At 42.4% G+C, this 26,250-nt stretch overlaps 1 protein-coding gene and 1 pseudogene across 16 annotated transcripts in view; one reads left to right on the plus strand and one right to left on the minus strand.

The window, feature by feature from the left end:
* The window catches only part of RAD51B (RAD51 paralog B), a 682,004-nt gene that overhangs the window by 7,654 nt on the left and 648,100 nt on the right, over positions 1-26,250 (plus strand). For all 16 annotated transcript variants that reach the window (XM_070065140.1, XM_051826348.2, XM_070065142.1 and 13 more), the window contains exon 4: positions 5,180-5,296. In XM_070065140.1, the coding sequence (XP_069921241.1) occupies positions 5,180-5,296 (117 nt within the window). The remainder of the gene's footprint in view (positions 1-5,179; positions 5,297-26,250) is intronic.
* On the minus strand, positions 10,159-10,489 carry LOC108178629 (non-histone chromosomal protein HMG-17 pseudogene; annotated as a pseudogene).

Raw genomic sequence — 26,250 nt, forward strand, 5'->3', positions numbered from 1 at the left:
TACTTTATTATTCCAGACAGAAGGGCCAGTGACTTGGATTATTACTGTAATATTGATGCAGAGGATATGATATCAGTTAATATGAGAGAGATTTAGGGGGCAGGATTAATAGGATTTGGTGATCGTTTGGCTGTAGGTGGTGACATACAGGGAAATCTCAGAGATGATTCGCTGATTTTGCTTTGGGAAACTGGGTGCACCTTTCCCGAGGGAAGGAATACGCATGAGGGAGGCATCATGGATTCAGTTTAGTACTTGAGCAGGTGCTGTGAAACATCTGGTGGAGCTGTGAGGTAGGCAGTTGATTATGTGGTCCTGGGCCTTGAAGGGGCGGCCTGCTCTACAAGTGTGCATCTGGGACTCGTGTGTGTAAGTGGGGGTTGCTGAAGCTGTGGGAATGGGTGAGGGATTGCCTGGAAGGACAGGTGAATCCAAGGCCAGTTCCTGAGTGATGCCAACATTTAGAGGTCAGCTTAGACAATGCTGAGTGTGAGAAGCAGCTAACAAAACAGGAGAAAAACTAGGATAATATCATATTCCAACCCTCCTTGTCTCACTTATGAATGTACTGTTATATATGGATATTGTTATGTCTGAAGTCTTTTCTGAATTTTTATTGATATAAAGAGAACAGATTTTGTATTTTTCATATATAGAATTCTAAGATAACCATGCTTTCCTTCCTCTCCCCCTCAATCCCCTCTCCTTCCTTTCTTTTTTCTTTAATCTTTGCAGTAACATACTTTCAATTTACTTTATAATCACACGCTTAATGCACCACTGATCATAATGTTTAACAAGTAAAAAATAGAAAGACCACTATTCCACAGAATAGACAAGGGCTATAAACAAAAATCATACTATGTCAGTTTCATTCATACATTTTTTTTTTTTGTATTAACTATCACATATCAGAGAAATTATGATATTTGTCTTTCTGGGACTAAGCATAATGGTCTCCAGTTGCAAAAGATAGAATTTCATTCTTTCTTTGTGGCTGAGTAGTATTTCATCATGAATATACCACATTTTCTTTATCTAGTCATCAGTTGATGGACACCTGGGTTGATTCTGTATCTTACCTATTGTGAGCTATTCCTTTTACTTATTTATTTTTTTGAGAATCACCAAATCTATTCAGGTAATTACACTTACAGTTGAAATGAAATACTTTAGTATTGCAATATTGGATTGCTTTGCCATGATTGCTAAAATGTTTCCAAATGTGCTCATGTTGCCTGATGGGAAATTACGGATAAAAATGTCTGTGAAGGCACACTCACTGAAGTAGTTCTTGTGTTCACAATATCAGAAAAAGGGGCAAGCATTTAGCCTAGCAGTTAGGACACCATTTCCTACATTAGATTGCTTGGGTTTGATTCCCAGTTCTGGCTCCTGAGTGCAGCTGCCTGCTAGAACCTGGGAAGCAGTGGTGATCCTCAAGTAATTGGGTCGTTGCCTCCCACATGGGAAGCCTGTACTGAGAGTTTCCAGTTCTGCCCAGACATTGTGGGCCCTGGGGAGTAAAATGTGATATTAAAAAAAAATGGAAACAACCTAAATAATCCACAGTAGTGAAGATAAATTTTATTATGTGTGATGAAATATTATGTAGGCATTAAAATACTTGAGAAGAATTTTTTTAAACAATTATTTATATTTGAAAGTCAGAGTTACACAGAGAGAGAAAGAGAGGCAGAGAGAGAGGGAGGTCTTTCATCTGCTGGTTCACTCCCCAGATGGGCGCAATGGCCAGAGCTGCACTGATCTGAAGCCAAGAGCCAGGAGCTTCTTCTGGGCCCCCTACGTGGGCGAGAGGCCCAAGGACTTGGGCCATCTTCTACTGCTATCCCAGGCCATAGCAGAGAACTGGATCGGAAGTGGAGTAGCCAGGACACTCAAACCGGCGCCCATATGGAATGCCAGCACTGGAGGCGGCAGCTTTACCTGCTACGCCACAACACTATACCCCATTGAAGAATTTTTAATAACTGGAAATGCTCAGGATATACATACTTAGCAAAAAAGTAGGCTATGAAATTGTAAATGGTGTACATGCCAACTTTATAAAAATAAAGTCATATATGTGTATGATTATACATATATACATACTTTATTATTATTAGTGGTTATTCCAGTTATTCCAGAATTATAAAAGTTACTGACTTATGTTTCAAAATTTTAAAAAAATATTTATTTATTTTGAAAGGTAGAGTTATAGAGAGCGAGCAAGAGAGAGCGAGAGAGAGCGAGGGAGAGAGATATCTTTCATTTGTTAGTTCACTCCTCAGATGGCTGCAATGGTTGAGGCTGGGCCCATCCAAAGCCAGAAGCTTCTTCCAGGTCTCCCATGTGGGTGCAGAGGCACAAGAACTTAGGCCATCTTCTACTGCTTTCCCAGGCACATTAGTAGGGAGCTGGATCAGAAGTGAAGCAGCTGGGACTTGAATCAGTGCCCATATGGGATGCCGGCACTGCAGGCAGCAGCTTTACCTGCTACATACCACAGCACCAGCCCCTCAAAAATTTTTTTTAGTGCTAAGTGTGATAGGAAAGTTTAATTAAGAGAAATATTGAGGGGAAAACACATGACAGACCAGGTGGACACCTCAGTGAGGAACTGAGAGCCTCAGCTTTTGTTTCTTTCCAAATTTTCCATAGGCAAACTGTGTTCTCTAAATAGGAAAAACCTAGCAATAGTTCTTGCTGACCCCCGTGGCAAATGTGCTAGTCTCAGTTTCTTAGCCTCTTGGAAGTGGAGAAAATTTTAACTCTGTGAAGTGAATGGATAGGGTGCCAGTGTGGAGGAATGCCAGGACTAGATTAAACAATATATGTAATGTACTTTTAAAAAGCACATGGTATACGGGGGCTGGCACTGTGGCATAGTGGGTAAAGCCGCCGCCTGCAGTGCTGGCATTCCATATGGGCACTGGTTTGAGTCCCAGCTGCTCCACTTCCGATTCAGCTCTCTCCTATGGTCTGGGAAAGCAGCAGAAGATGGCCCAAGTGCTTGGGCCCCTGCACCCACGTGGGAGACCTGGAAGAAGCTTCTGGCTCCTGGCTTCAGATCGGCACAGCTCCAGCCACTGTGGTCATCTGGGGAGTGAACCAGTAGATGGAAGACTCTCTCTCTCTCTCTCTCTCTCTCTGCCTTTCAAGAAAAATAAATAAATCAAAAAAAAAAAAAAAAAAGCACATGGTATAGACATGCACGAGATGTTTATTACCTTCCTGTCCTTGTCTTTTCCTGTTCACGATTCCTGAATCGCGGTGTTGCCTGGCAGAAGCTGGTATCCTAGGGTAGTGATTGTACGGGTGAAACTAGACTGAAATGTAAAACAGACCATTACAAATGGGAGATGCTCTGTAAAACTCTTGTAAAAAAAAAAAAAAAAGGAAATTAGAAACTAGATATCTTTTTAGAATTAAGTAAAAATTTTAATGTTCCAGAAAATTAATTAAGGTTATTTTAAAAATGATTTTCCTGGACTAATGTGGTGCAATGGGCTAAGCTGTTGCCTGCTACGCCATATCCCATACGAACACTCATTTGAGTCCTGGCTGCTCCACTTCTGATCCAACTCCTTGCTAAAGTGCCTGAGAAGGCAGTGGTGAATACTTGGGCCCTGCCACGAGGCAGGAGGCCCAGATGGAGCTCCAGGCTCCTGGCTTCAGCCTGACCCAGCCCTGGCTGCTGAGGCCATTTGGGGAGTGAGCTGGCAGAACACCTCTCATTCTCTCTCTTTCTCTGTAACTCTTGCTTTTCAAATAAATAAATAAATCTTTAAAAAAATTTTCTTTGTAGAGTATTAAATTGGATTGTTCTACATAAAACCAGCAAATAAAATCACCAGAATCTTCTGCGTAATTTCTTGTGGATAAATGCCTAGGATAAGAAAAAGACTTTCCGATTGTTATTGTACCAGAAAATCTTCAGATATCCCACGTACCTGGCTTGGATACATTCGCCAGTCCCGGAAGTCCGGAAGTTCTCGTCCCCTCTACTGCCGCCCTCCTGCAGCCATTGCTCTTTGCCTTTGGAGTGTTGCAGCAGCTTCCAGCATCACCCCCCCCCCCCCCACCTTCAATCCATTGTTCACAGACCAACCCAGGCATCTTTGAAGTGAGGATTGGCTGTAGTGTTAGGGTTCCTGCGGCACTCTAACAGGAATCCCCACAGCCTGGGTGGCTCCCAACACCAGCAGTGCATTCACTCCCAGTTCTGGAGGCTGTAGCCCTGAAGTTGCGGTGTGGGCAGAGCTCTGCGCTCCAGAGGCCTAGGGTTTAATCCATCCCTTGCCTGTCACCCCTCTGCCTTAGCTGTGGCTGCTCCTTCCTCCGCTCCACCTTCAAATGCCTTTTCCTTTCTATGGAGAATCTCCCTGCGCCTCTCTTTATAAGGATTCTTCTGGTGGCATTTGGATAATCCAGGATTATTTCTTCATCTCAAGGTCCTGAATTTAATTGCATCTGCAAAGACTTTTTTTTTCTTTGCAAAAAAGGTGATGTTCATAGAGGTTCCAGAGATTTGAGCCTGCCACACCTGCCTTCCGACTGTTCTTCACAAGCCAACCTGAGCTGGAAATGGCGACTTGGTCGTGGCATGCATTGGCGCTGTCAGTGTGAACTGCATGTTTCAGCAAAGCTCTGGACAACGAAGCCTCTGCTGACAGCTGCGGCCCGTTGCCTGCCTTTCTGAACAAACTCCATTTACTTAGAGCGGTTTTCCTCAGTTTCCATTTCTTCTCCTTATTGTTTCTTGACCTCTCTTTGTACATTCCGTCCTCTGGCCTACTGTTTCCTTTGCTTATCTAACAGCTGTTGCAGATTGTAGCTCAGTCGTGCAGCTTGCTCCTTGCTGGAGCCTTCCTGGATCAAAAAATCCAGATCAGCTACACTGACGTCTCCACTCTCCCTGTCACAGTCTCTCTTGTTAACTGTGTTGTTTTGCCCAGTTTGTAGTCCCAATTCCGTAGTTTTGGTTGACTATAAGACCAGGGGGAGAGGGGCTCTGTCATATCACATTCCCATGGTCTAGCATAGTCCTTGGCACAGAGTAAATATTACAGCGGGGGAAAGGATGGATTCGAGTTACAGGTGTACAGTTTGGAGGCTTGGGGCTTATGTTTTCGAATAGCTGCAGAGGTTGCAAGAAGGTGATCTGTTTCTTGTGTAGGCGTACGCGATGAAGACACAGAGGTGTGCCGCTCTCTCGCCGGCTTTCCTACCTACGAGCCTTCCTGCCCTGGACGAAGCCCTGCGTGGTGGTGTGGCTTGTGGATCCCTCACGGAGGTAAAGGAGGAACTTTCCATGCCTTCTTCACTGCTCTGTAGCCTTCAGAGCCGGGGAAAGCTCAGGGGAAACGTGTGGATTAGTTCATGAGTGTTGATCTGAATTGAATTCCAAGTCCTTCAAGGGTGTGGTTTTCCACTCAGAGCCTAGTATCATTGTTCTGCAAATGAAGGTATTAAAAGAAAGTCCTTGCTGACTAAAATCTGTTTTTTTTTTTTAATTAGAAAGTAATGAGTATTGTGAAATAATATTATGAGATATTTAAATTAGATCATTTAAAAAGTGATCACTCCTTAGTATATTAAGAAGGAAAATTTGAAATGTTGTTAACCTGTGAGCAAACCATAGTGTGAAACCCAAGCTATTTTTACTTCCCGTTGTAGATAAAATGTGGATTCTTGGAAGTAACATATTGTTACTTAGTGTTGTTACATAACGAATTATCCCAAAACTATTTGCTTTAAACATCAGTGGACATACTTTACATCTGTTTCTCTGGAGTGGCGTGGCTCAGCAATGTTGGGGAGGAAGGTTCCCATCTGAGACTTGGTTGTGGCTGGAGGATCTATCTCTAGGGGCTCACGCACAGGACCGGCGGGTTGGTGCTGGTTGTCGGTGCTCACCGTGCCGGCTCTGCACAGGCTGCTTGGGTCTCCCTTGCCACGATGGTCCACAGAAGGCAAAGCGGAAGTGGCAATGCCTTTGATAACTGAGTTTTGGAATTACACACCACTGCTTCTGCCACGTTCTTCTCATTGGAGTCATGCCATTAAGTCCTGTGCATTCAGGGAAAGGGACATTGAGCTTCAGTCTTTGAAGGGAGAAGTGTCAAGAATTAGAGGACATTGACCAACCACCCAGTTCTTTCCCTTGAAAACTCTGTTGCTGATCATGGATGTGACTGCTCTACAGACTGCATTTACTAGTACACTCTGAGGACGTCCTGCCTGAAGGTGGTAGGGACAGAGAATTTCAGCACACGTCCAAATAAGAGCAGACTCTTGGGGCTGGTGCTGTGGCGGAGTGGATAAAGCCGCTGCCTGCAGTGTTGACATCCCATATGGTGCCGGTTTGAGTCCTGACTGCTCCACTTCTGATCCAGCTCTCTGATATGGCCTGGGAAAGCAGTAGATGACTCAAGTCCTTGGGCCCCTGCACCTGTATGGGACACCAGGAAAAAGCTCCTGGCTCCTGGCTTTGGATTGGTGCAGCTCCAGCCATTGTGGCCAGCTGGGCCCCTGCACCCGTGTGGGAGACTCAGAAGAAGCTCCTGGCTCCTGGCTTTGGATCACTCCAGCTGTTGTGGCCAACTGGGGAGTGATCCAGCAGATGGAAGACCTCTCTCTCTCTCTCTCTCTCTCTCTCTCTGCCTCTCCTTCTCGCTATGTAACTCTGACTTTCAAATAAATAAATAAATCTTTAAAAAAACAAAAGAGCAGACTCTTATCTTACATCCTGATCGTCATATTTAACTGTAGATTGGGGTGGGTATTTAGCTGCATCTACCTTCCTATCAAAGGGCCTGGGGTAGATTCTGGTCTTTCAACTTACTGCCGGCACAAACCCTGGGAGGCAACAGGTAGTGGCTCAAACAATGGGTCCTGCCACCCACATGGGAGACCTTAGTGGGGTTCTTGGCCCTGGCTTAGGCTTAGCCCTTCCCTGGCTATTCCCAGCATTTGGGGAGTGAACCAGTGGGAAACTCTTTTTTTTTGTCTCTTTGTTTCGGTTAAAGTAGTTTTTTCCTGCCCCCTTGGTGATAGACTCTTTTTTAGACATCATACTTTATTTTATTTTCTATCTAATAAGAAATATTTAAAGACATATATGAGATGTTTCTAGAAAATGCCTATTAAAAAGTAAATGACAGCCGGCGCCGTGGCTCAATAGGCTAATCCTCCACCTTGCGGCGCCGGCACACCGGGTTCTAGTCCCGGTTGGGGCGCCGGATTCTGTCCCGGTTGCCCCTCTTCCAGGCCAGCTCTCTGCTATGGCCAGGGAGTGCAGTGGAGGATGGCCCAGGTGCTTGGGCCCTGCACCCCATGGGAGACCAGGAAAAAGCACCTGGATCCTGGCTCCTGCCAGGATCAGCGCGGTGAGCCGGCTGCAGCGGCGGCCATTGGAGGGTGAACCAACGGCAAAGGAAGACCTTTCTCTCTCTGTCTCTCTCTCTCACTGTCCACTCGGCCTGTCAAAAAAAAAAAAAAAAAAAAAAAAAAAGTAAATGAATCAATGAATTGATTGTGCGCTGGCGCGCGCGCGCGCACACACACACACACACACACACACACACACGCAGGCAAAGACTGTTGTTACAGTGTACTGCCACCAGGTGGTGTCACAATCATATTATCAAGTTGGAAGTGCTCAAATAGAGTTTATAACAATATGATACAACTTATATATAAGTAGCAAAAATTATACTTAAGAAAAGCTAAATACTTTTTGTTTTGAAACTTTTGGGATAATTTTCAATACTTTTCACTTAACTTTTATTAATATTTTCTGAATCCAAGCAGAAGTTTAAGGTTGGTAGGTGTTTTGTCATGATCTACTTGGTTGACCTGGAATAGATGATGATTGGATTTTCTTTCTTTTCTATTACCAGGTGGCCTCCTTAATTTTTGTGAATTTTTCAGCTGAGAATGGGAGGTTCTCAGTTTACCTTCTATTCAGAAACAAAGTTTTGAGGTATATATATAAATATATGTATACACACACACGTATATTATTTATTTGAAAGAGTTAAAGAGAGAGGTAGAGACAGGGAGGGAGAGGGAGAGAGAGAGAGAGATCTTCGATCTGCTGGTTCACTCCCTAAATGGCCACAACAGCAGAGCTGAGCTGATCTGAAGCCAGGAGCCAGGAACTTCTTCCAGGTCTTCCATGTGGGTGCAGGGGCCCAAGGACTTGGGCCATCCTCTACTGCTTTCCCACTCGCATTAGCATGGAGCTGGATCGGAACTGGAGCAGCTGGGACTCAAACTGGTACCCATATGTGATGCTGGTGCTGCAGGCTGGGGCTTAACCCACTGTGCCACAGTGCTGGCCCTAAGGTATATTTTATGTACATAAAATTAATGATAACCTGCATGTATAAGTTATGAACTGTTATGAGCCTATGACCCAGCAATGCCAAAAACCTTTGAAGCTAATTGTGGGCTTTTCCTTGAAGCTATCTTTGGCTTTTTTTAGGGAGGTAATCTTTCTGAATTTTAATCATCCTGTATAATTCTGATACCTCTAGTTTTCTTTTTACTTTATACATACTTACATAGGAGATCTAACAACCTTTTATGTCATTTTGCTTATTTTTGGGCTTTAATAATCATACATCTGTGTTTAGATTCTATGTCATATGTCTTCTATGAATTGCTATTGTCACTTAGTACTGTTTCTTTTCTTTTTCTCCCAGAAACCTTTTATTTAATGTATACAAACTGCATGAGTTTCATAAATACAACTTTAGGAACATAGTGATAGTGATTCTTCCTACCATACCCACCTCCCACCCCACTCCCACCCTTCTTCCTCCTCCCTCTCCTGTTCCCATTCTTATTTTTTACTAAGCTCTATTTTCAGTTAGCTTTATATACAGAAGATTAACTCTGTACTAAGTAAAGAGTTCAACAACTAGTATGAAAGAAAAAACTGTTCCTGCACAGGTTTTTTATTTCTCTTCTGATTTCTTCCATGACTGTTCATTCAGGAGCATGTTGTTCAGTCTCTGTAGGTTTGCATATGTTCTAGAGATTCTTTTTTTTTTCCAAGCCAAACTGTATCCAGCTTTATTAAAGATTCTTTTCATAAACAATCCTGATATTTCAGGCAGGACATGGGCAGACAATCGTGAACAGCATACAACTTTGAACTCCCTTTTTCAATGGACTTCCAAAATCAGAAAGCTGCTATAAAACCCAGTGAAGTCCTCAAGTGGTGTTCTGGCAAGGGGAAGTTTAGAGTGAGGGCTGACAGGTCACATTTAGCATATTGTTTAACAACTTTTCACATTTCCTGACTTTCAGGAAATGAAATGAAATGGCAGAATGATCAATCCGAAGATCCACAACCTAGAAAAGGAACCACTGCTCTTTTCAGGAGCCCCACCTCAGGGGTGTCACTGTGAAGTCCAGATTGCCTGTCATACTGGTACCAAACTGTTTGGGGTCAGGTCCCAACAGGTTTCTGGGTTTGAGGGAGTTAAGTCTATGCTGAAGGCAGACAGACGGCTGGTGCCGTGGCTCGGTAGGCTAATCCTCCGCCTTGCGGCGCCAGCACACTAGGTTCTAGTCCCGGTCGGGGCGCTGGATTCTGTCCCGGTTGCCCCTCTTCCAGGCCAGCTCTCTGCTGTGGCCAGGGAGTGCAGTGGAGGATGGCCCAGGTGCTTGGGCCCTGCACTCGCATGGGAGACCAGGATAAGTACCTGGCTCCTGCCTTCGGATCAGCGCGGTGCGCCGGCTGCAGCGCACTGGCCGCGGCAGCCATTGGAGGGTGAACCAACGGCAAAGGAAGACCTTTATCTCTGTCTCTCTCTCTCTCACTGTCCACTCTGCCTGTCAAAAAAAAAAAAAAAAAAAAAAAGGCAGACGGGGGGAGAGGACATAAAATCAAATTTAGTTTTTCCACACCACAGGGTGTGTGCCCTGGTGGCTGTGTCAAAGGCAGGAATCCTTCCTGGGAGCTGAGAGGAAGTCTCCCGAAACTACAAGGGGAAGGTGTTTTCCCATCAGTCCAGCTCCGGAGACCTGTTAGTGACCTCTGCCCCTTCCCCCAAAACAACAATGAAGTGTTCTGTGTATTAACAACATAGCTGAAAAAAAAAAAAGTAAAACAAAATTATGCTTTTTTATAAAACTTGATAAGAAATAGTATTTCAAGCTGTACAGTCACCAGAAGTACAGTTAGCAAAAATGCACCCCCTTCCCTTGGCGTCTCCAGCTTCGTCAGCTTTCTGGGCCTGGTCTGTGTTGGCATCTCCATTTTCTGCAGGGTTATTCCCATCCGTGCCAGCATTGGCTTTTCCCTTGTTGCCTCTGGGCACCTTCTCTCCCTTTTTGCAGGGGCCTTTTAAGGCTTGGGTTCTGGCTTTGGAGGAGCAGGTCTAGCAGACAACCGTGCGGATCTTCTGTGTGGTTTGTCCTGCACCTTGGCCTTATCTCATTTAGCATCCCCTTCAGCCTTTCTCTTGGACATGGTGGCTGCGGGGGTGGCGGCGGTGGAGGCGGGATGTAGGCACTGGGCGTGGAGATACAGTGGCTCGCGGGCTTTGTTCAGTCCAGGGGTCGTTCTTGCCTCTTCTTCACACTGCTCCGAGATTCTTGAGTTGTTGATTTCCAGCTTTGTTCCATTGTGGTCAGAGAGGATGCATGGTATGATTTTGATTTTTTTGAATTTGCTGAGACTTGCTTTATGGCCTGACCTGTGGTCTATCCTAGAGGAAGTTCCATGCACTGGTGAAAAGAATGTGTATTCTGCAACTATAGGATGAAATGTTCTGTAGATATCCATAGGTCCATTGGGTGTTGAGTACCAGTTGTTTGCTGATTTACTGTCTGGCTGATCTGTCCATTGCTGACAGTAGGGTATTGAAGTCCCCCGTTACTATTGTATAGGAGCCTATGTGTCCCTTTAGATCATTAACATTTCTTTTAAATAGCCAGGTGAACTGTAATTAGGTGCATATATATTTATTATAGTCACATCTTTTTGTTGAACTGATCCCTTACTCATTACATAGTGCCCTTCTTTGTCTCTTTTAACAGTTTTTGTGTTAAAATCCATTTTGTTTGATATTAGGATGGCCATAGCAGCTCTTTTTTGGTTTCTGTTAGCATGGACTATCTTTTTCAATCCTTTTATTTTCAGTCTGCATGTATATTTGTTGGTGAGATGTGTTTCTTATACGTAGCAAATTGATGTTTTCTTTTTTATTTTCCCATTCAGCCAATCTGTGTCTTTTAACTGGAGAGTCGAGGCCATTTTTATTCAAGGTGACTATTGATAAGTAACGACTTGGCCCTGCCATTTTTCCATAAATGTTCCTATTTACTTTGGATTTCCTTTGTACTTTTACTGGGAGATTTTCTGTCTTCATTTTCTTTCATAGTGATGTCCATGTTGCTGTGTTTCTGTGTGAGGCACATCCTTAAGCATCTTTTGTAAGGCTGGATGAGTGGTCACAAATTCTTTCAATTTCTGTTTGTTATGGAAGATCTTTATTTTACCTTCATTCATAAATGAAAGCTTTGCAGGGTAGAATATTCTGGGTTGACAGTCTTTTTCTCTTAAGACTTGGACTATATCTCGCCATTCTCTCCTAGCCTGTAGGGTTTCTGTTGAGAAGTCAGCTGTGAGTCTAATTGGAGATCTCTGAAAGTAACCTGGCGTTTCTCTTGTGCACATTTTAGGATCTTTTCTTTAGTTTTACTGTGGAGAGTTTTACTGCAGTGTGTTGTGAAGATCTTTTCTAGTCATGTCTATTAAGAGTTCTATATGTTTCCAGTATTTGGATGTCCCTTTCTCTCTCCAAATTAGGGAAGTTTTCTGTAATTATATCACTAAAAGGCCTTCTAACCCTTTCTCTCTTTTCATTCCTTTAGGAACTCCTAAGACCTGTATGTTGGATCATTTGATAGTATTCCTTATATCTCCAACACTGTTTTTTAGTTTTCTAATTTCTTCTTCTTTTCTTTTTTTTTTGGTCTGACTGTAACATTTCCAGAGATTTGTCTTCTAACTTGGATATTCTTTCTTCTGCCTCACAGAGTCTGTTGTTAAGGCTTTCCATCACATTTTTTTATTTGTTCGATTGAATTCTTCATTTCCAAGATTTCATTTTGATTTCTCTTTAAAATATCAATTTCATGAGAAAGATTTTCTTTCATGTCATATACAGATTTCTTTAGTTTGTGGATTTGCTTCTGATTACTTCTAAGTAATTTTTTGAATTCTGTTTCTGGCATTTCTTTGATTTCTTCATTTTTATATTCTAGTATTCAAGTGTTGTTATGTTCCTTTGGGGCATCATGTTGTCTTCCTTATTCTTGTTTCTTGAATTGCTGCATTTATTTTTTGGCATTTGTGGAGATACTTGTTGATTTTTTATTATTTTTTCCTTGTGATGGCTTTTATCTTTGGACTAACCCTCTGTGGGTTAGTGGAGTGTCCGCTTGTTCAGTGAATATCTTGAGGTATGTGCTGGGTGTGGCCTGGGAGCACTGTTCAGTGCTCCAGGGTGAGGGGAGTGTCCAAGGTAACTCCCAAGTTGGGCATGATAAATCTCTTCTTTTTTTTTTAATCAGAGAGGAGATTCGTTCTATCTTCCCCTAGACTATAGCAGTAAGCTCTCTCCTTCTTCTGCTTTGTTGAGGTAGTCTTACATTCACCTCCTCTCCTCAAGGGAGACCAATACTTAGGTGCTAGCAGTACCAGTGGGTACAATATTCATCCACGCTGCCACAAGAACCACCCAAAGGATCCATGCAGCCCTCGATGTGAGCACAGATCCTGCAGCAATGACCCTCACCAGGGAATCAGGGAGCCCCCAGCATGTGGATCTGTCCACAATGACTGCCCAAAGTCCCAGCCACACCCTACACTCACACACAACCACAGTGTTTTCATAGTCCTAGCACACAAGACTCCCACAGTCAGCAGCACCCAACTCCTGTCAATTCTCCCGGCCAGACTCAGGTGTCTCCTCTTGGCTGGTTGCTGGGCGCACTGGTGCAGCTGTTACATATGTCCAAAATGGTGCCCACCCTCTCTCAGCTAGTTATAGGACACCAGTGTTGGGTAGTGGGAGAGAGAGAAACGTGCCCTCCCCCCCCTTTTCCTCTAGCTTGGCAGGTACACCGTCCCCAACAGGGCTCTAAGCCAGACTCACACCAGGCTCTTTCCACAGCTTTATTGCCAGTGACTTGACCTGCTGCAGTCTGGTCTCACCTCACTCTCCAAAGCTGGTGTTGTGACTCTCGGCTGCTGGGGTCCTGAGTTGTACGCGTCCACACCCTCCATGTAGACCCACAGTGTCCTTCAAATTTGTGTGGAGTTTCCTCTGCCGTTTTCTTCCTAATTCTTCTTTCCACTTTTTTTTTTAAACTATCTTCCCCTAGACTAGAGCAGTAAGCTCCCTCCCTCTTCTGCCATCTTCGTACCTCTCCTTAGTACTGTTTCTAAGATTTAGCCATGTTGCTCCAGGTAACAAGAGTATAATTCACTTTCACTGCTGAACTATATTCCATTCTGAAAATATGCCACAATTTATGTATCCATTTTCCTGGTGTATATTTGGGTTGTTTCCAGTTTGCTGCTAATAGGAACAAATCCTGTGAAACTCCTATACTCGTCTCCTAGCTATTATGTACATGTATTTCTCTAGAGCAGGGATTGGCAAACTATGGTCCAGTGGTCACATTTTGTTCACTGCCTGTGTTTGTAAATAAAGTTTTATTGTAACACAGATGTGCTCATTTGTTTACATTTTGTGTTTGGCTGTTTTGTGATACATGGACAGAGTTGAGTTAGTTGTGACATAGACCAGGTGACTCACAAGCCAACTGTCTACCTTGGAGTGACTCAGTGGTGACAGGGTGTCCACCTGGGTTACTGCAGCGTCAGGACAAATTGTGTTCCACAGTAACCACTGTGTCCTTTCCCACTGGTGGTGCACGGCTTCTTCTTGCCCCATGGATTCTTGCCTTGGTGTTATCAGACTTTTGCCTATCTTTGTGATCATAGTTTTCCTTTTCCTGATTACTAATGAGCTAGAACATCTTTTCGCAAGTCATTTGGGTAGTTTAAAATCAACTTTATTAGGGTATAATTTAACCACCATAAATTTAACCATTATAACCATATAATTCAGTGGTTTAAATAAATTTATAGTTGTGCAACCATCACTACCAGTAAGTGCTAGAACGCTTCCATCATCCTCCAAGGTTCCCTTGTGTGCATGAGGAGTTAATCACTAACTACCTCCATCGTCAGGTCCTAGGCAACCCCTGATCTACTGCTTTCTGTTTATGAATCTGGGTTCTCTAAACATTTGGTCTAGATGAAATCATACCACACGTAGTCTTTTGTGTCATTGAGGTAAGCACATGTTGAAGTATGTATTAGTAGTTTGTTCCTTTTAGTTGAATAATATTCCATTACATGGATATATCAAATTTTGCTTATCTATTACTTACTTGATAGATATTTAGATTATTTCTGGTTTTGGGCATTCATGGACATGTCTGTGTAGAAATGGGTTTCTGTTCCTCTGGGGCAGATTCCTAGGAATGGAATGACTTGAACATGTAATCGTATTTTTAAAAAATATTTATTCATTTTTGTTTATCTGAAAGCACAGGAGAATGAATGATATCTTCCATCCACTTCATTTGGTTCATTCTCCAAATGCCCTCAATAGCCAGGTTTGGCAGCCCAAAGCCAAGAGCCTAGAACTCTATCCCAGTCTCTGATGTGGACGGCAGGTACTCAGTACTTTGAGCCGTCATCTGCTGCTTCCCAGGCGCAAGAGCAGGAAGCTGGATCTGAAGCAGAGGTGGAGGTGGGACTTGAGCACAGGCACTTCAAACATGGGATGCTGCGGCTTAACCCAGTGTGCTACAACACCACTACTATGTCTTAAATTTTCAAGAATCTACCATTCTTACCAGCAATACATGATGGTTTGCTTTTCCCATCCTCATCAACGATTCTTATTTGTTTATCTTTTTGATTTCTGCTTTTCTAGTAATGATGTTTCATTGTTGGTTTAAGCAGTTTATTTTAATTTATTTTTATTTATATGAAAGGCAGAGAGGCAGAGACAGAGAGATCTTCCATCTGCTGCTACATTCCCCAAAGCCCACAACAACTGGGGTTAGGTTAGGCCAAAGCCAAGAGCCTGAAACTCAGTCTGGGTCTCCTGTGTGGGTGGCAGAGACCCAACACGGGAGATCTCTCCTGCTGCTTGCATAGGATGTGCATTAGCAGGAAGCTGGAGTGGGGAGTGGACCCAGGACTTGACTTCAAGCACTCTGATGTGGGGTGCAGTCATCCCAAAGTGGTGTCTTAGCCACTGTGCCATTGTGGTTTTAATTTGCATTTCCTCAACAATTGATGATATTGAAGACCTATTCATGTGTTTATTAGCCAGTCTTATGTTTTCTTTGCTGAAATGTCTATTCAAATCCTTTGCCCAGGCCAGCACCGTGGCTCACTAGGCTAATCCTCCACCTGCAACGCCCGCACTCCGGGTTCTAGTCCCAGTTGGGGCACCGGTTCTGTCTCAGTTGCTTCTCTTCCAGTCCAGCTCTCTGCTGTGGCCTGGGAGTACAGTGGAGGATGGCCCAAGTGCTTGGGCCCTACACCCGCATGGGAGACCAGGAGGAAGCACCTGACTCCTGGCTTTGGATCAGTGCAGCCCGCCGGCCATAGCAGCCATTTGGGGAGTGAACCAACGGAAGGAAGACCTTTCTCTCTGTCCCTCTCTCTCACTGTCTAACTCTGCCTGTCCAAAAAAAAAAAAAAAAAAAAAAAATCCTTTGCCCAGTTTAAAAATTGATTGTTGTTTTCTTCTTATTGGATTGTGAGAGTGCTCTATATATTCTGGATACAATTCCTTTATAAGATGTATGATTTGCAAATCTTTTTCCTCAGTCTGTGGCTTGTCTCTTTATATCCTTAATGATAACATTTGAAGGGCAAAAGTTTTAAATTCTAATGTAGTCCATTTATCAGTTTTTATCTTTAAACATCTCTAAGATTTTGGTGTCATCTCTAAGATTACTCTTTGGCTAGCCAAGGACGTGGAGATTTTTGCTGTTTTCTTTTAGAACCTTTAAAGTTTTGGATTCTACATTTAGGTCTGTGACTTATTTTAAATTAATTTGTGTGTGTGGTGTGAGGTGAGAGTCTGAATTTTTTGTTGTTGTTGGCATGTGAATGTCTAATTGTCTCAGCATTGTTTATTGAAAAGACTAACTTTTCCTAATTGAATTATCTTGGTTTCTTTGTCAAAAATGAATTGACTGTAAATGTAAAAATATGTTTCTGTACTCTCAGTTGTTTTCTGGTGATCTATATCAGTTTAAAAATATTTTCTGCTATTTTTATTTTTTGTACAATGCTTATTCATATTTGTTCACTTTTAAAAAGTTAGGTTTATCTTTTTTTTGGTTGTTTATATGTGTTGCAAAAATATTTTGCATGTTTTTCTATCTTCTCTGTTTTTTTTTTTTTTTTGTTGATCAGTGTTATTTTTAATGCAGTTGAGTGAATCAGCTTCATGATTAATATTTTTGGTGTCCTATTTAGGAAGGCTCTTCCTTCCCCTAAGGTCATAAAGATATTCATCTGTGTTTTGTCTTCAAAATCTTTGAAGTTTTACTTTAACATTTTAATCTTAATTATTTAGAATTAATTTTTATTTGGGGTGAGATAAGGATTTCTCCTCTCCCCCCATCATTAACAACTCCACCTGGCATGACGATAATAATCTCTCCAATGTTTTTCAAAGTGGGATCTCTTTAATACTTGTATGTACTTTTTTTTTTAATTATGACAGAGAGAGAGAGTGAGAGAGACAGATAGACAGACTGAGCTCCCATCCTGTTGTTGAATTCTCCAGGTACCTACAATGGCCAGGGTTGGGCTGGGCTGGAGCGCTGGGCTATGGACTTGATCCAAGTCTCCCTTTTTCCTTCTCCTTTCAGTGGCAGGAACCCAACTACTTGAGCCATCACTGCTGCCTCCCAAGGGTCTGCATTGGTAGGAAGCTGGAGTCAGGAGCCCGAGCTGGGAATCACTCTGGCACTAGGAAATGAGATATGAGATGTGGGTGTCTTAATTGCTAAGCCAAATTCTAGCCTCTGTTTGTCAAGTTTTGACATAAGTGGCTCTGATTTGGATGTTTGTCTATCCCTGTATCTTTAACTTATTTTTTTGAATTTTAATGTATTATTAACCTTTCCATGCTGACTTAATTATAATAATATCATATAATATGTCTCAGTATCTGATAGGGCAGGTGTTATCAACTTCTTTTTGAGTGTTGTGTGTGTGTGTGTGGTTAGCTAGGTTGTTGTTCTTTGGGAATTTTAGAAATACCCTTTCAAATTCCATAGGAAGAAAAGCATATTGGGATTAATATTGAAATTTACTTTTTCATTGGTTCAATAGATCAATTTGCAAAAAGAAAGGATATGTTTGTATGTCCACAGTATTAACACTTATAGAAGATACTTAATAAATATTAGCTGAATGCATGCATTTGCTTTTATTTATTTATTTTTAGCACTGACATAATACTTGCTTACTAAGGTTTTTTGGTTCCTGCTGCCTTTCCCCTTTGGTCCTGGAATAAACCAGGCTTTAGGACTTCTAATGTTAGTGCTAGTCCAAAGTATAATATTTAGTTTTTGAGTATTTTCACTTTTATGTCATTTTTAAAAATTATCAAAATGCACATTCAAGAAACTTAATTTTTCTGTCCAGTTGATTTTTTATTCATTACTATCACTGGTGATTCTTTTAGTTTTTTCTTATGTTCCTAATTCTGTATATCTCTAATACCTAAATATTTATATCTAAATTTTTATTATCAGTTGTTTAACAAATCATCCCAAAGCTTAAAACAACAGTAAATATTTATTATTTTATGTGGTTTCTGTGAGTCAGGAATTTGGGAACTGCTATTCTGGGAGTTTCTGGTTCTGGTCTCAGGAGATTGCAGTGAGGATGTTGGCTGAGGCCTTGGTCAGCTGAAAACTCACGTGGAGCTGGGAAACTGCTCCTAAGGTGACTTACTCAAGTGGCTGGGAAGTCAGGCCTGGCTCTTGGCGGTTCTTTGGTGCATGAACCTCTCCCCAGGACTGCTTGCTTGTCTTCATGATGTGACAGCAGACTCTCCCTGGAGAACACGATCCAAAAGAACAGGGTGGAAATGGCGATATTCTTCTATGGCCCAGTCTTGGAAGTCACATGCCATCATTTCTACTGTTTTCTGCCTGTCACACAAACTTGATATCATATGGAAAGGGACTACAAAAGGATATGAATACCAAAAGTGGGCATCATTGGCTCCATCTCAGAGGTGGCCATCACTAATATATTTATATAATAATATGTGTCTGTATAATTTTTGAAAAATCTTCATTTATTACCACTCTATTCTGTGGTAGCAGAATTTTAGGATAGCCTCCCAATGATGTTCTGTCCTGTATTTGTTTTTTCCAACTATAATGAAATACCTGAGGCAGGCTAACTTTTTAAGGAAAGGAAATTTACTTAGCGCACAGTTTTGGAGGTTTAAGGGTGTGATGCTGGCATTGACTCAGCTCTGGTGAGGGCCCATTTGGCTATGTCACATGACAAGAGTGTTATGTATGAGGAAGAGGTCACGTCACTCAACAGGAAGCCAGAGAGAGTCCGGGGGCCCCAGTCCCTTCCAAGGGTGGCAACCCCAATGATGTAAGGGCCTTCCACTTAGGATCCACCTGTTTAGGGTTCACCATCTTTTACCACCACACATGAACCTTTGGGGGATGAACCACATACAACCCTCGTGTGTCCTAATCCCTGAAACCTGTGACTGTGATGAGGCGGCACTCCTGTGATTATGTTGCATTATATGGTGTGGTAGACTTTAAGAAGGGAAAGTATCCAGATGAAAGCACGTGAACACTCAGAGGCGGTAAGCCTTCTCTGGCTGACCAGAAGGGGCAGATGGAAAGATCCAGAATATGAGAAGACTGAGATGTGGGTGCTGCTTTGGAAAGGGTTGGCACTGAGTGAGGAAAGTGTCAGGGGCCCCAGGAGCAGTGAGAGGCCCTGAGAGGATAGCAAGAAGGTACTTTAGACCTCCAACTACAAAGAAGTAGGCTCTGCCAACAGCCTGAATGAGCTGGGAGTTGGTTCTTACTCCCATCCTTCAGGTAAGAGTCTAGTTCAGCTGATTGACACCTTGGCTTTAGCCTTGTGAGACCTTGAGCGGGGAACCTAGCCAAGTCCATCTGGACTACCGACCTATAGGATTTGAGATGCTAAATGGTGTTGTTTTAGTCTGCTAAGTTTATAGTAATCTGTTACACAGCAATAGAGAATTAATAAATGTATTAGTGAAGTATCTAATTAATTGCATTGTATAATCTTTGTAGTTACAAGATCAAACCTAGCGTCCTAGATATCAGGTAGATCTGGTGAAGGTAATTGGTTGAATATACTTAGGCTGGGTCTGGAGTTGATTGGAATAACAGTAAATCTGGAAACATTCTGCTGTCATTTTTGTAGTTGCTCTTTCCTGACATTAACTTCAAAATTCCCTAATTTATTTATCATCAGTTTTGATTTATATGCATGTCTCTGGATGTGGATATATTTACATATTGGGTTATGGCACCAAGATAAAAAGTGAGATTAGAGAGCTGCTACTCAGGCCAAAAGCAGAAGCAACAGAGAAGTCAGAGACAGCAGCTCTGCAGAATTGCTAAGGGCAAAAGCTGCAGGCTTTGTCCTGTTTCCTGGGAACATTAGCTTCCTCACTCAAGGAACATATAAGCAGATAATTCTGAACCTATTGTAAATGGAAATTAGTAGTAAAGATATGTATATATATGTATGTATTTAGGATTTATTTACTTACATGAAAGTTGGAGTTACACAGAGAGAGAAGGAGCGGCAGAGAGAGAGAGAGAGAGAGAGAGAGGTTTTCCATCCGCTGGTTCATTCTTCAATTGGGCACAATGGCCTGGGCTGTGCTGATCCAAAGCCAGGAGCCAGGAGCTTCTTCCGGGTCTCCCATGTGGGTGCAGGGGCCCAAGGACTTGGGCCATCTTCTACTGCTTTCCCAGGCCGTAGCAGAGAGCCAGATCAGAAGTGGAGCAGCCAGACTCGCCGGAACGCGTATGGGATGCTAGCATTGCAAGCAGCAACTTTACCTGCTACATCGCAGTGTCAGCCCAATGTATTGGGTTTTAAACTTTAAAGGTTTCTATTACATGGAGATCCAACCAGTTAGAGCCTTCTCATACAAGATAATTTGTTTGGTGTTTCTCAATTATTTTTTTCCTTATTATTCTTGAATCTTTTAAAACCTCTTTTTTTCTTCAGCCCTCCTCCATTCCTACCCCCGGCGACATTTTATCACAGATATACTGTTTTTAACTATTTATTTATCGTCTTTAAAAATATTTATCTATTTATTTGAAAGTGAGAGTTACAGAGGGAGAGGGACAGAGAGATAGAGATCTCTTTTCTTCCCTGGATTATTCCCCAGATGGCCACAATGGCCAAGGCTGAGTCAGGCTGAAGCCAGGAGGCAGAAACTTTTTCTAGGTTTCCCACGTGGGTGGCATTTGGACCCAAGCACTTGGGCCATATTCCGCTGCTTTCCCAGGCCATTAGCAGGGAGCTGGATTAGAAGTGGAGCAACCAGGACTCAAACCCACACCCATATAGAATGCCAGTGTTGCATTACTTTTTATTGCACAACACTGGCCCCTATGTACACTATTTTACACTGGATCTGTACCTTAAGCATAAGGACAAAGTTCTACCCCTCTTCCCCCCAAATCAAGTTTCATCCTTGGGGGGGTCAATGCCACTATGGCAGAGAATGTGTAAGACAGATGCTATTGAGACAGATGTAGTTACAGTTGTGTTTACAGGGATCATCAGAAGAGGTATTTCCATACTGTGATCTGGAGATTGCAGGACTTGAGAACTGGCCAAACTCAAGTTAATACAAAGAGGTGTTACACATGTAGCATCTGCCTGTCTTAGTCGAACAGCGTGCCCAGGAGAGTAGACCTGTGAAACCTCAACAACACCGAGATGCTTGCTCTGTGTAATGAGAAGTGACAGCGCACGTCTCCTCATTACTTGTATTTCCTGAGTCTCTGAGCCTGTTTTCGTATGCTTCGTTATGAGTTAAGCAGACGAGCCGTTCTCCTTGAGTGAGCAGTTTTGCTTTGGGAGTGACTCTCCTGTCCCAAAAAGTACACAGGAAGCCAGAGTCCTATTTTAGGATTCTAGGTTTTCTTTGAAGCGATTCATATCACAGTTCTGTTTCTTTCTCATTGGCAGGGTTAGCTGTGGTCTACAAGATCGCAGGAGGTAAGAAAGGCAGAGGTTGTAAATGCAAATGCCCTTAAGGGCCAGGCATATAATAGAAATGCAGGATGCTGTGAAGTATAAGACATAAATGCTTTATTAGTCAAGTTGAGCCCCTGACAACAGCCGCAAACATTTGTTTTTCTTGTTCATGGCTCTACAGGTCTGCAAATGTCTTATCTTTTTCAGGCTGTGGTCAGGTACAGATCTGTCCCACATGCAGCAGCAGAACAGGGAGAGATTTCAAATGGGCGTTTCTGGAATTTAATCTGTTGACATGTTTTGTTTATCCTGCCCAATGTTTTGAAATGCAAGATAACCAGATCTCTGTTTAATATAGGAGTTTAACATAAATAGTTGATTAGATCATTGTTCCCCAGGCTTCCCTCCTTAATTTAGAAATGAACATACTTCTCCATGACATGGTTCCCTAGGGTCTTTTCTGTGGCTTGTGCTGGGTAAATGCCATTAAAGGAATAATTATCTTCCTTGATACTGTTTGATTCTTGTTCTCTGTGCAGCTTGGGGTACTTGTCATTTCTGTATCCTCCTGCTTTTTTTCTGTTTTGTTCTCCCATCCCTCTCTCCCTCCCTTCCCTTTTACATAAAAAAAAAAAAAAAAAGGCAGCTATCACATGTGAACTAGGAGGCAGTGATGGAGAGAATCCAAGAAATAAACTCTTCCACATGTTGATGTAAAGTAATTTAAGATCAAAGTTCTCTTCACAGGGTAAAGTGCAACCTAGTCTTTCTGAAAATTTTTTTTCTTTTTTCTTTGTTTTGGTTTGGTTTTAGGATTTAGAGAGTTATTTTCGAGACCAGTTCTGTAGGTCAGAAGATCTAATCATATTTCTACATAATTGAGCAAATGGGGACAAGTAAATGCTGGGGGTCATTAAAAAATAGAGTCTTCACACGCTTTCTAGTCTCAGACCAGAGCCAAGCAGTTTTTGTTGGCTTGCAGAATTGCCGCATCCTGTTGGCCCTGCCTTGAATGTGGGGAGAGCTAACTTGGTAAGATCTTAGATCCTCACAGGTCCAGGTTTCATATTCCTCTCATTTGCAGTGAAAATGAGAAGGCTTTGTTCTTTACTTTAGTACCATTAGACTTCTTTTTCTTGGCAATAGTTCTTCAAATCAGTTCTTAGTCTTTGCTTCCATGCTGATATTTGAATGATCTTGACTACTCGTTTTCATTCAGTTCATTTCCATTTCTCAGGCTGGACTGGTGAAACTTCAGCTCAGACCCTATGAAGCTAATTGTATTTCACTGGTGTTTTCTGTGTGTAAAGGTCGTATTCACTCTGCGTTTTCAAGAAGCAAATAGTGTACACTGTCCCAGTGTGGCATGTCCTTTCTTTATAACCTCCACTGGGGCTGAAGCTGAGAATGGAACACAACTTGAAATTTTGTGGTTTAGGTGCTAGAATTCAGAACTAAACTATCTGAAGCTAAAAATTACTAATGTTGAAATGTTTTCATCCACTAAGTAAATATGAAAAAATAATGAAATTTAACTCCAGGCAGTCCATAAAATTGCACATGGTATAATTTTTTTTGAGTCTAGGAAGAGAATATGAAGATCTGAGATTGCTAAATAATTAGAAATTATTATAACTTAAAATAAATGTTACTGGCCGGTGCCGCGGCTCACTAGGCTAATCCTCTGCTTGTGGCGCCGGCACCCCGGTTTCTAGTCCCTGTTGGGGCGCCGGATTTTGTCCCGGTTGTCCCTCTTCCAGGCCAGCTCTCTGCTGTGGCCTGGGAGTGCAGTGGAGGATGGCCCAAGTGCTTGGGCCCTGCACCCCATGGGAGACCAGGAGGAAACACCTGGCTCCTGGCTTCGGATCGGCGGGGTGCTCCGGCCGCAGTGCGCCGGCTGCAGCGGCCATTGGGGGGTGAACCAACGGAAAAGAAAGACCTTTCTCTCTCTCTCTGTCTCTCTCTCTCTCCCTGTCCACTCTGCCTGTCAAATAAAATAAAATACAATAAATGTTACTACTCAAACTGTAATCCAAACTGAAGAAAACAGGAACAAAAATTCAGAAATCAATGTTATTAACATGATGTTCTGCTGTCACTAGTGAATTAATTGATAATATAAAAATAATAAAATAGAGAAAGTGTCATTTGTAGTTTTTTTTTTTTTTAATTTATTTGACAAGGTAGAGTTGTAGACAGTGAGAGAGAGAGAAACAGAGAAAGGTCTTCCTTCCTTTGGTTCACTCTCCAAATGGCCACTACGGTTGGCACTGCGTTGATCTGAAGCCAGGAGCCAGGTGCTTCTTCCTGGTCTCCCATGTGGGTGCAGGGCTCAAGCACTTGGGCCATCCTCCACTACCTTCCTGGGCCACAGCAGAGAGCTGGACTGGAAGGGGAGCAACCGGGACTAGAACCCGGTGCCCATATGGGATGCCGGCGCCGCAGGTGGAGGACTAACCCAGTGAGCCACGGCACTGGCCCCTGTAGTTTTTTAACTTTTCAGATTTTTCCCATGTTTTCTCTAAAGATTGATTATTAAGTGAGTACCTTACACATTCATGGTACTTGATACTTTACTGAGTGCTTCTTCCTGTGTTTTCAGTATGTTGGATGAATTGCAGGTCAGCATGTGCCTAGTTGGGTGGATTTATGGATTTAAGTTAAGCAGATCTCACAAAACAGATTTGTGGCATGAAAAGATTCCTGCAAAGAAATTGTAGATTGAGGACAGTACTAAGAATGTAGGCAAAAGTGAATCACACACATGTAGAATATCAGAGATGATGATTTCCTGTGGGCAGTGAAGTCAACATCAATGGCAATCTAAGAAGATGTCTGAGAGATTGAAGTTATAAAGAAGATAATTTGATATATGGAACTACATCTATTTTTAACAAAATTTTTTTTTGGCCTTGAAATCCTGGCTTATGATAGTAGAAAACCATCATAATTAGCAGACCATATGGAACAGGAAGACAAACTTGTACCAGTTTTTCACTGATACTTTAAAGTCATGTGATACATGATTCAATATCCAGAAAATTTCACTGAAATTCATGATAGATATGTAAAATCCTCTTTTGAATTTTCTTAGTGGAAGACCAAATGTAATGTATCAATAGTAATCTTAGGGGCACACTGCAAAGTAATGAAATAAAACATAGGAAATAGCATGACAACAGCTTTTATGGATTCTTTTTTGAACAAATACTTTCAGAAGATATATAGAGATCATTGCAGATCATGAGCTAGAATAAATTACTCAATATGGGAGGTTGATATATACTGGAATTTAAAGCACAGATGTTTCTAATCGAAGCCCAGATGATCTTAATAGCTAGGTTGTTTCAATAATGAAATACATGAAGAGCTAATTTTTTGTGCCATTGAATATATCATGGAAGAGAAATGCCTTAAAATAAGTGAATTTCCAGGCCAGCCCTCTGCTGTGGCCAGGGAGTGCAGTGGAGGATGGCCCAGATGCTTGGGCCCTGCACCCCATGGGAGACCAGGAAAAGCACCTGGCTCCTGGCTCCTGCCATCGGATCAGCGCGGTGCGCCGGCCGCAGCGCGCCGACTGCGGCGGCCATTGGAGGGTGAACCAACGGCAAAGGAAGACCTTTCTCTCTGTCTCTCTCTCTCACTGTCCACTCTGCCTGTCAAAAAAAAAAAAAAAAAAAAAAAAAGTGAATTTCAGAGTATAAAACAGTGCACGTGAGGGAATTTCTAATGGTGATGTTTTAACTTGATAGGATTTTAAAGTATATACATACATGAATTTGTTGGAAATGGCAGACTTAAGATTTGTACATTTCATTGTGTGTAAAATTTACCTCAAAAGGAAAAAAGAAAGCCATGCAAATAAAACACAATTTAATGATGTGCATGGTGTTTTGTTAGGGGAAAGTATACTGATATCTTTGACTTAACCTTGACATATATGAAAAAAACCCTTGAGATGAATCAATGAATTGATTATTATAATATAGGGTAGTAGTAGTATATACTCTAGTATAATAGCTATAGGAAAAATGTCAATTGCTGAATCTCTGTGGTAGGTATGTGGATATTTCCCATATAATTCTTTTTTTTTAAAAGATTTATTTATTTTACTTGAAAGTCACAGTAACAGAGAGAGAGAAGGAGAGAGAGAAAGAGAGAGAGACTGAGAGAGAGAGAGACGTCTTCCATCTGCTGGTTCACCCCTCAATTGGCTGCAACAGCCAGAGCTGAGCCGATCTAAAGCCAGGAGCCAGGAGCTTCTTCCGGGTCTCCTATGTGGGTACAGGGGCCCAAAGACCTGGGCCATCTACTGATTTCCCAGGCTATAGTAGAGAGCTGGATCAGAAGTGGAGTAGCCGGGTCTCAAACTGGAGTCCATATGGGATGCCAGCTCCGCAGGCAGCAGCTTTACCCATTACGCCACAGTGCCAGCCCCCATATAATTCTTAGATATTTTCTGTTGCAGCATTCCTAGGAAATCTGTTGCAACACAGAAATTTATATCACATGTTCAAAGAGTACTTCAGGATGATATTGCCATTATTTTATTTATTTTATTTTTTTTAATTAAAAAAAATTTTTTTTTGACAGGCAGAGTGGACAGTGAGAGAGAGAGACAGAGAGAAAGGTCTTCCTTTTTGCTGATGGTTCACCCTCTAATGGCCACCGCGGTTGGCACGCTGCAGCCGGCACATTGCGCTGATCCGAAGCCAGGAGCCAGGTGCTTCTCCTGGTCTCCCATGCGGGTGCAGGGCCCAAGCACTTGGACCATCCTCCACTGCACTCCTGGGTCATAGCAGAGAGCTGGCCTGGAAGAGGGGCAACCGGGACAGAATCCGGTGCCCCGACTGGGACAAGAACCCGGTGTG

The sequence above is a fragment of the Oryctolagus cuniculus genome, chromosome 20, assembly GCF_964237555.1.
Source record: "Oryctolagus cuniculus chromosome 20, mOryCun1.1, whole genome shotgun sequence".
Taxonomy (NCBI): domain Eukaryota; kingdom Metazoa; phylum Chordata; class Mammalia; order Lagomorpha; family Leporidae; genus Oryctolagus; species Oryctolagus cuniculus.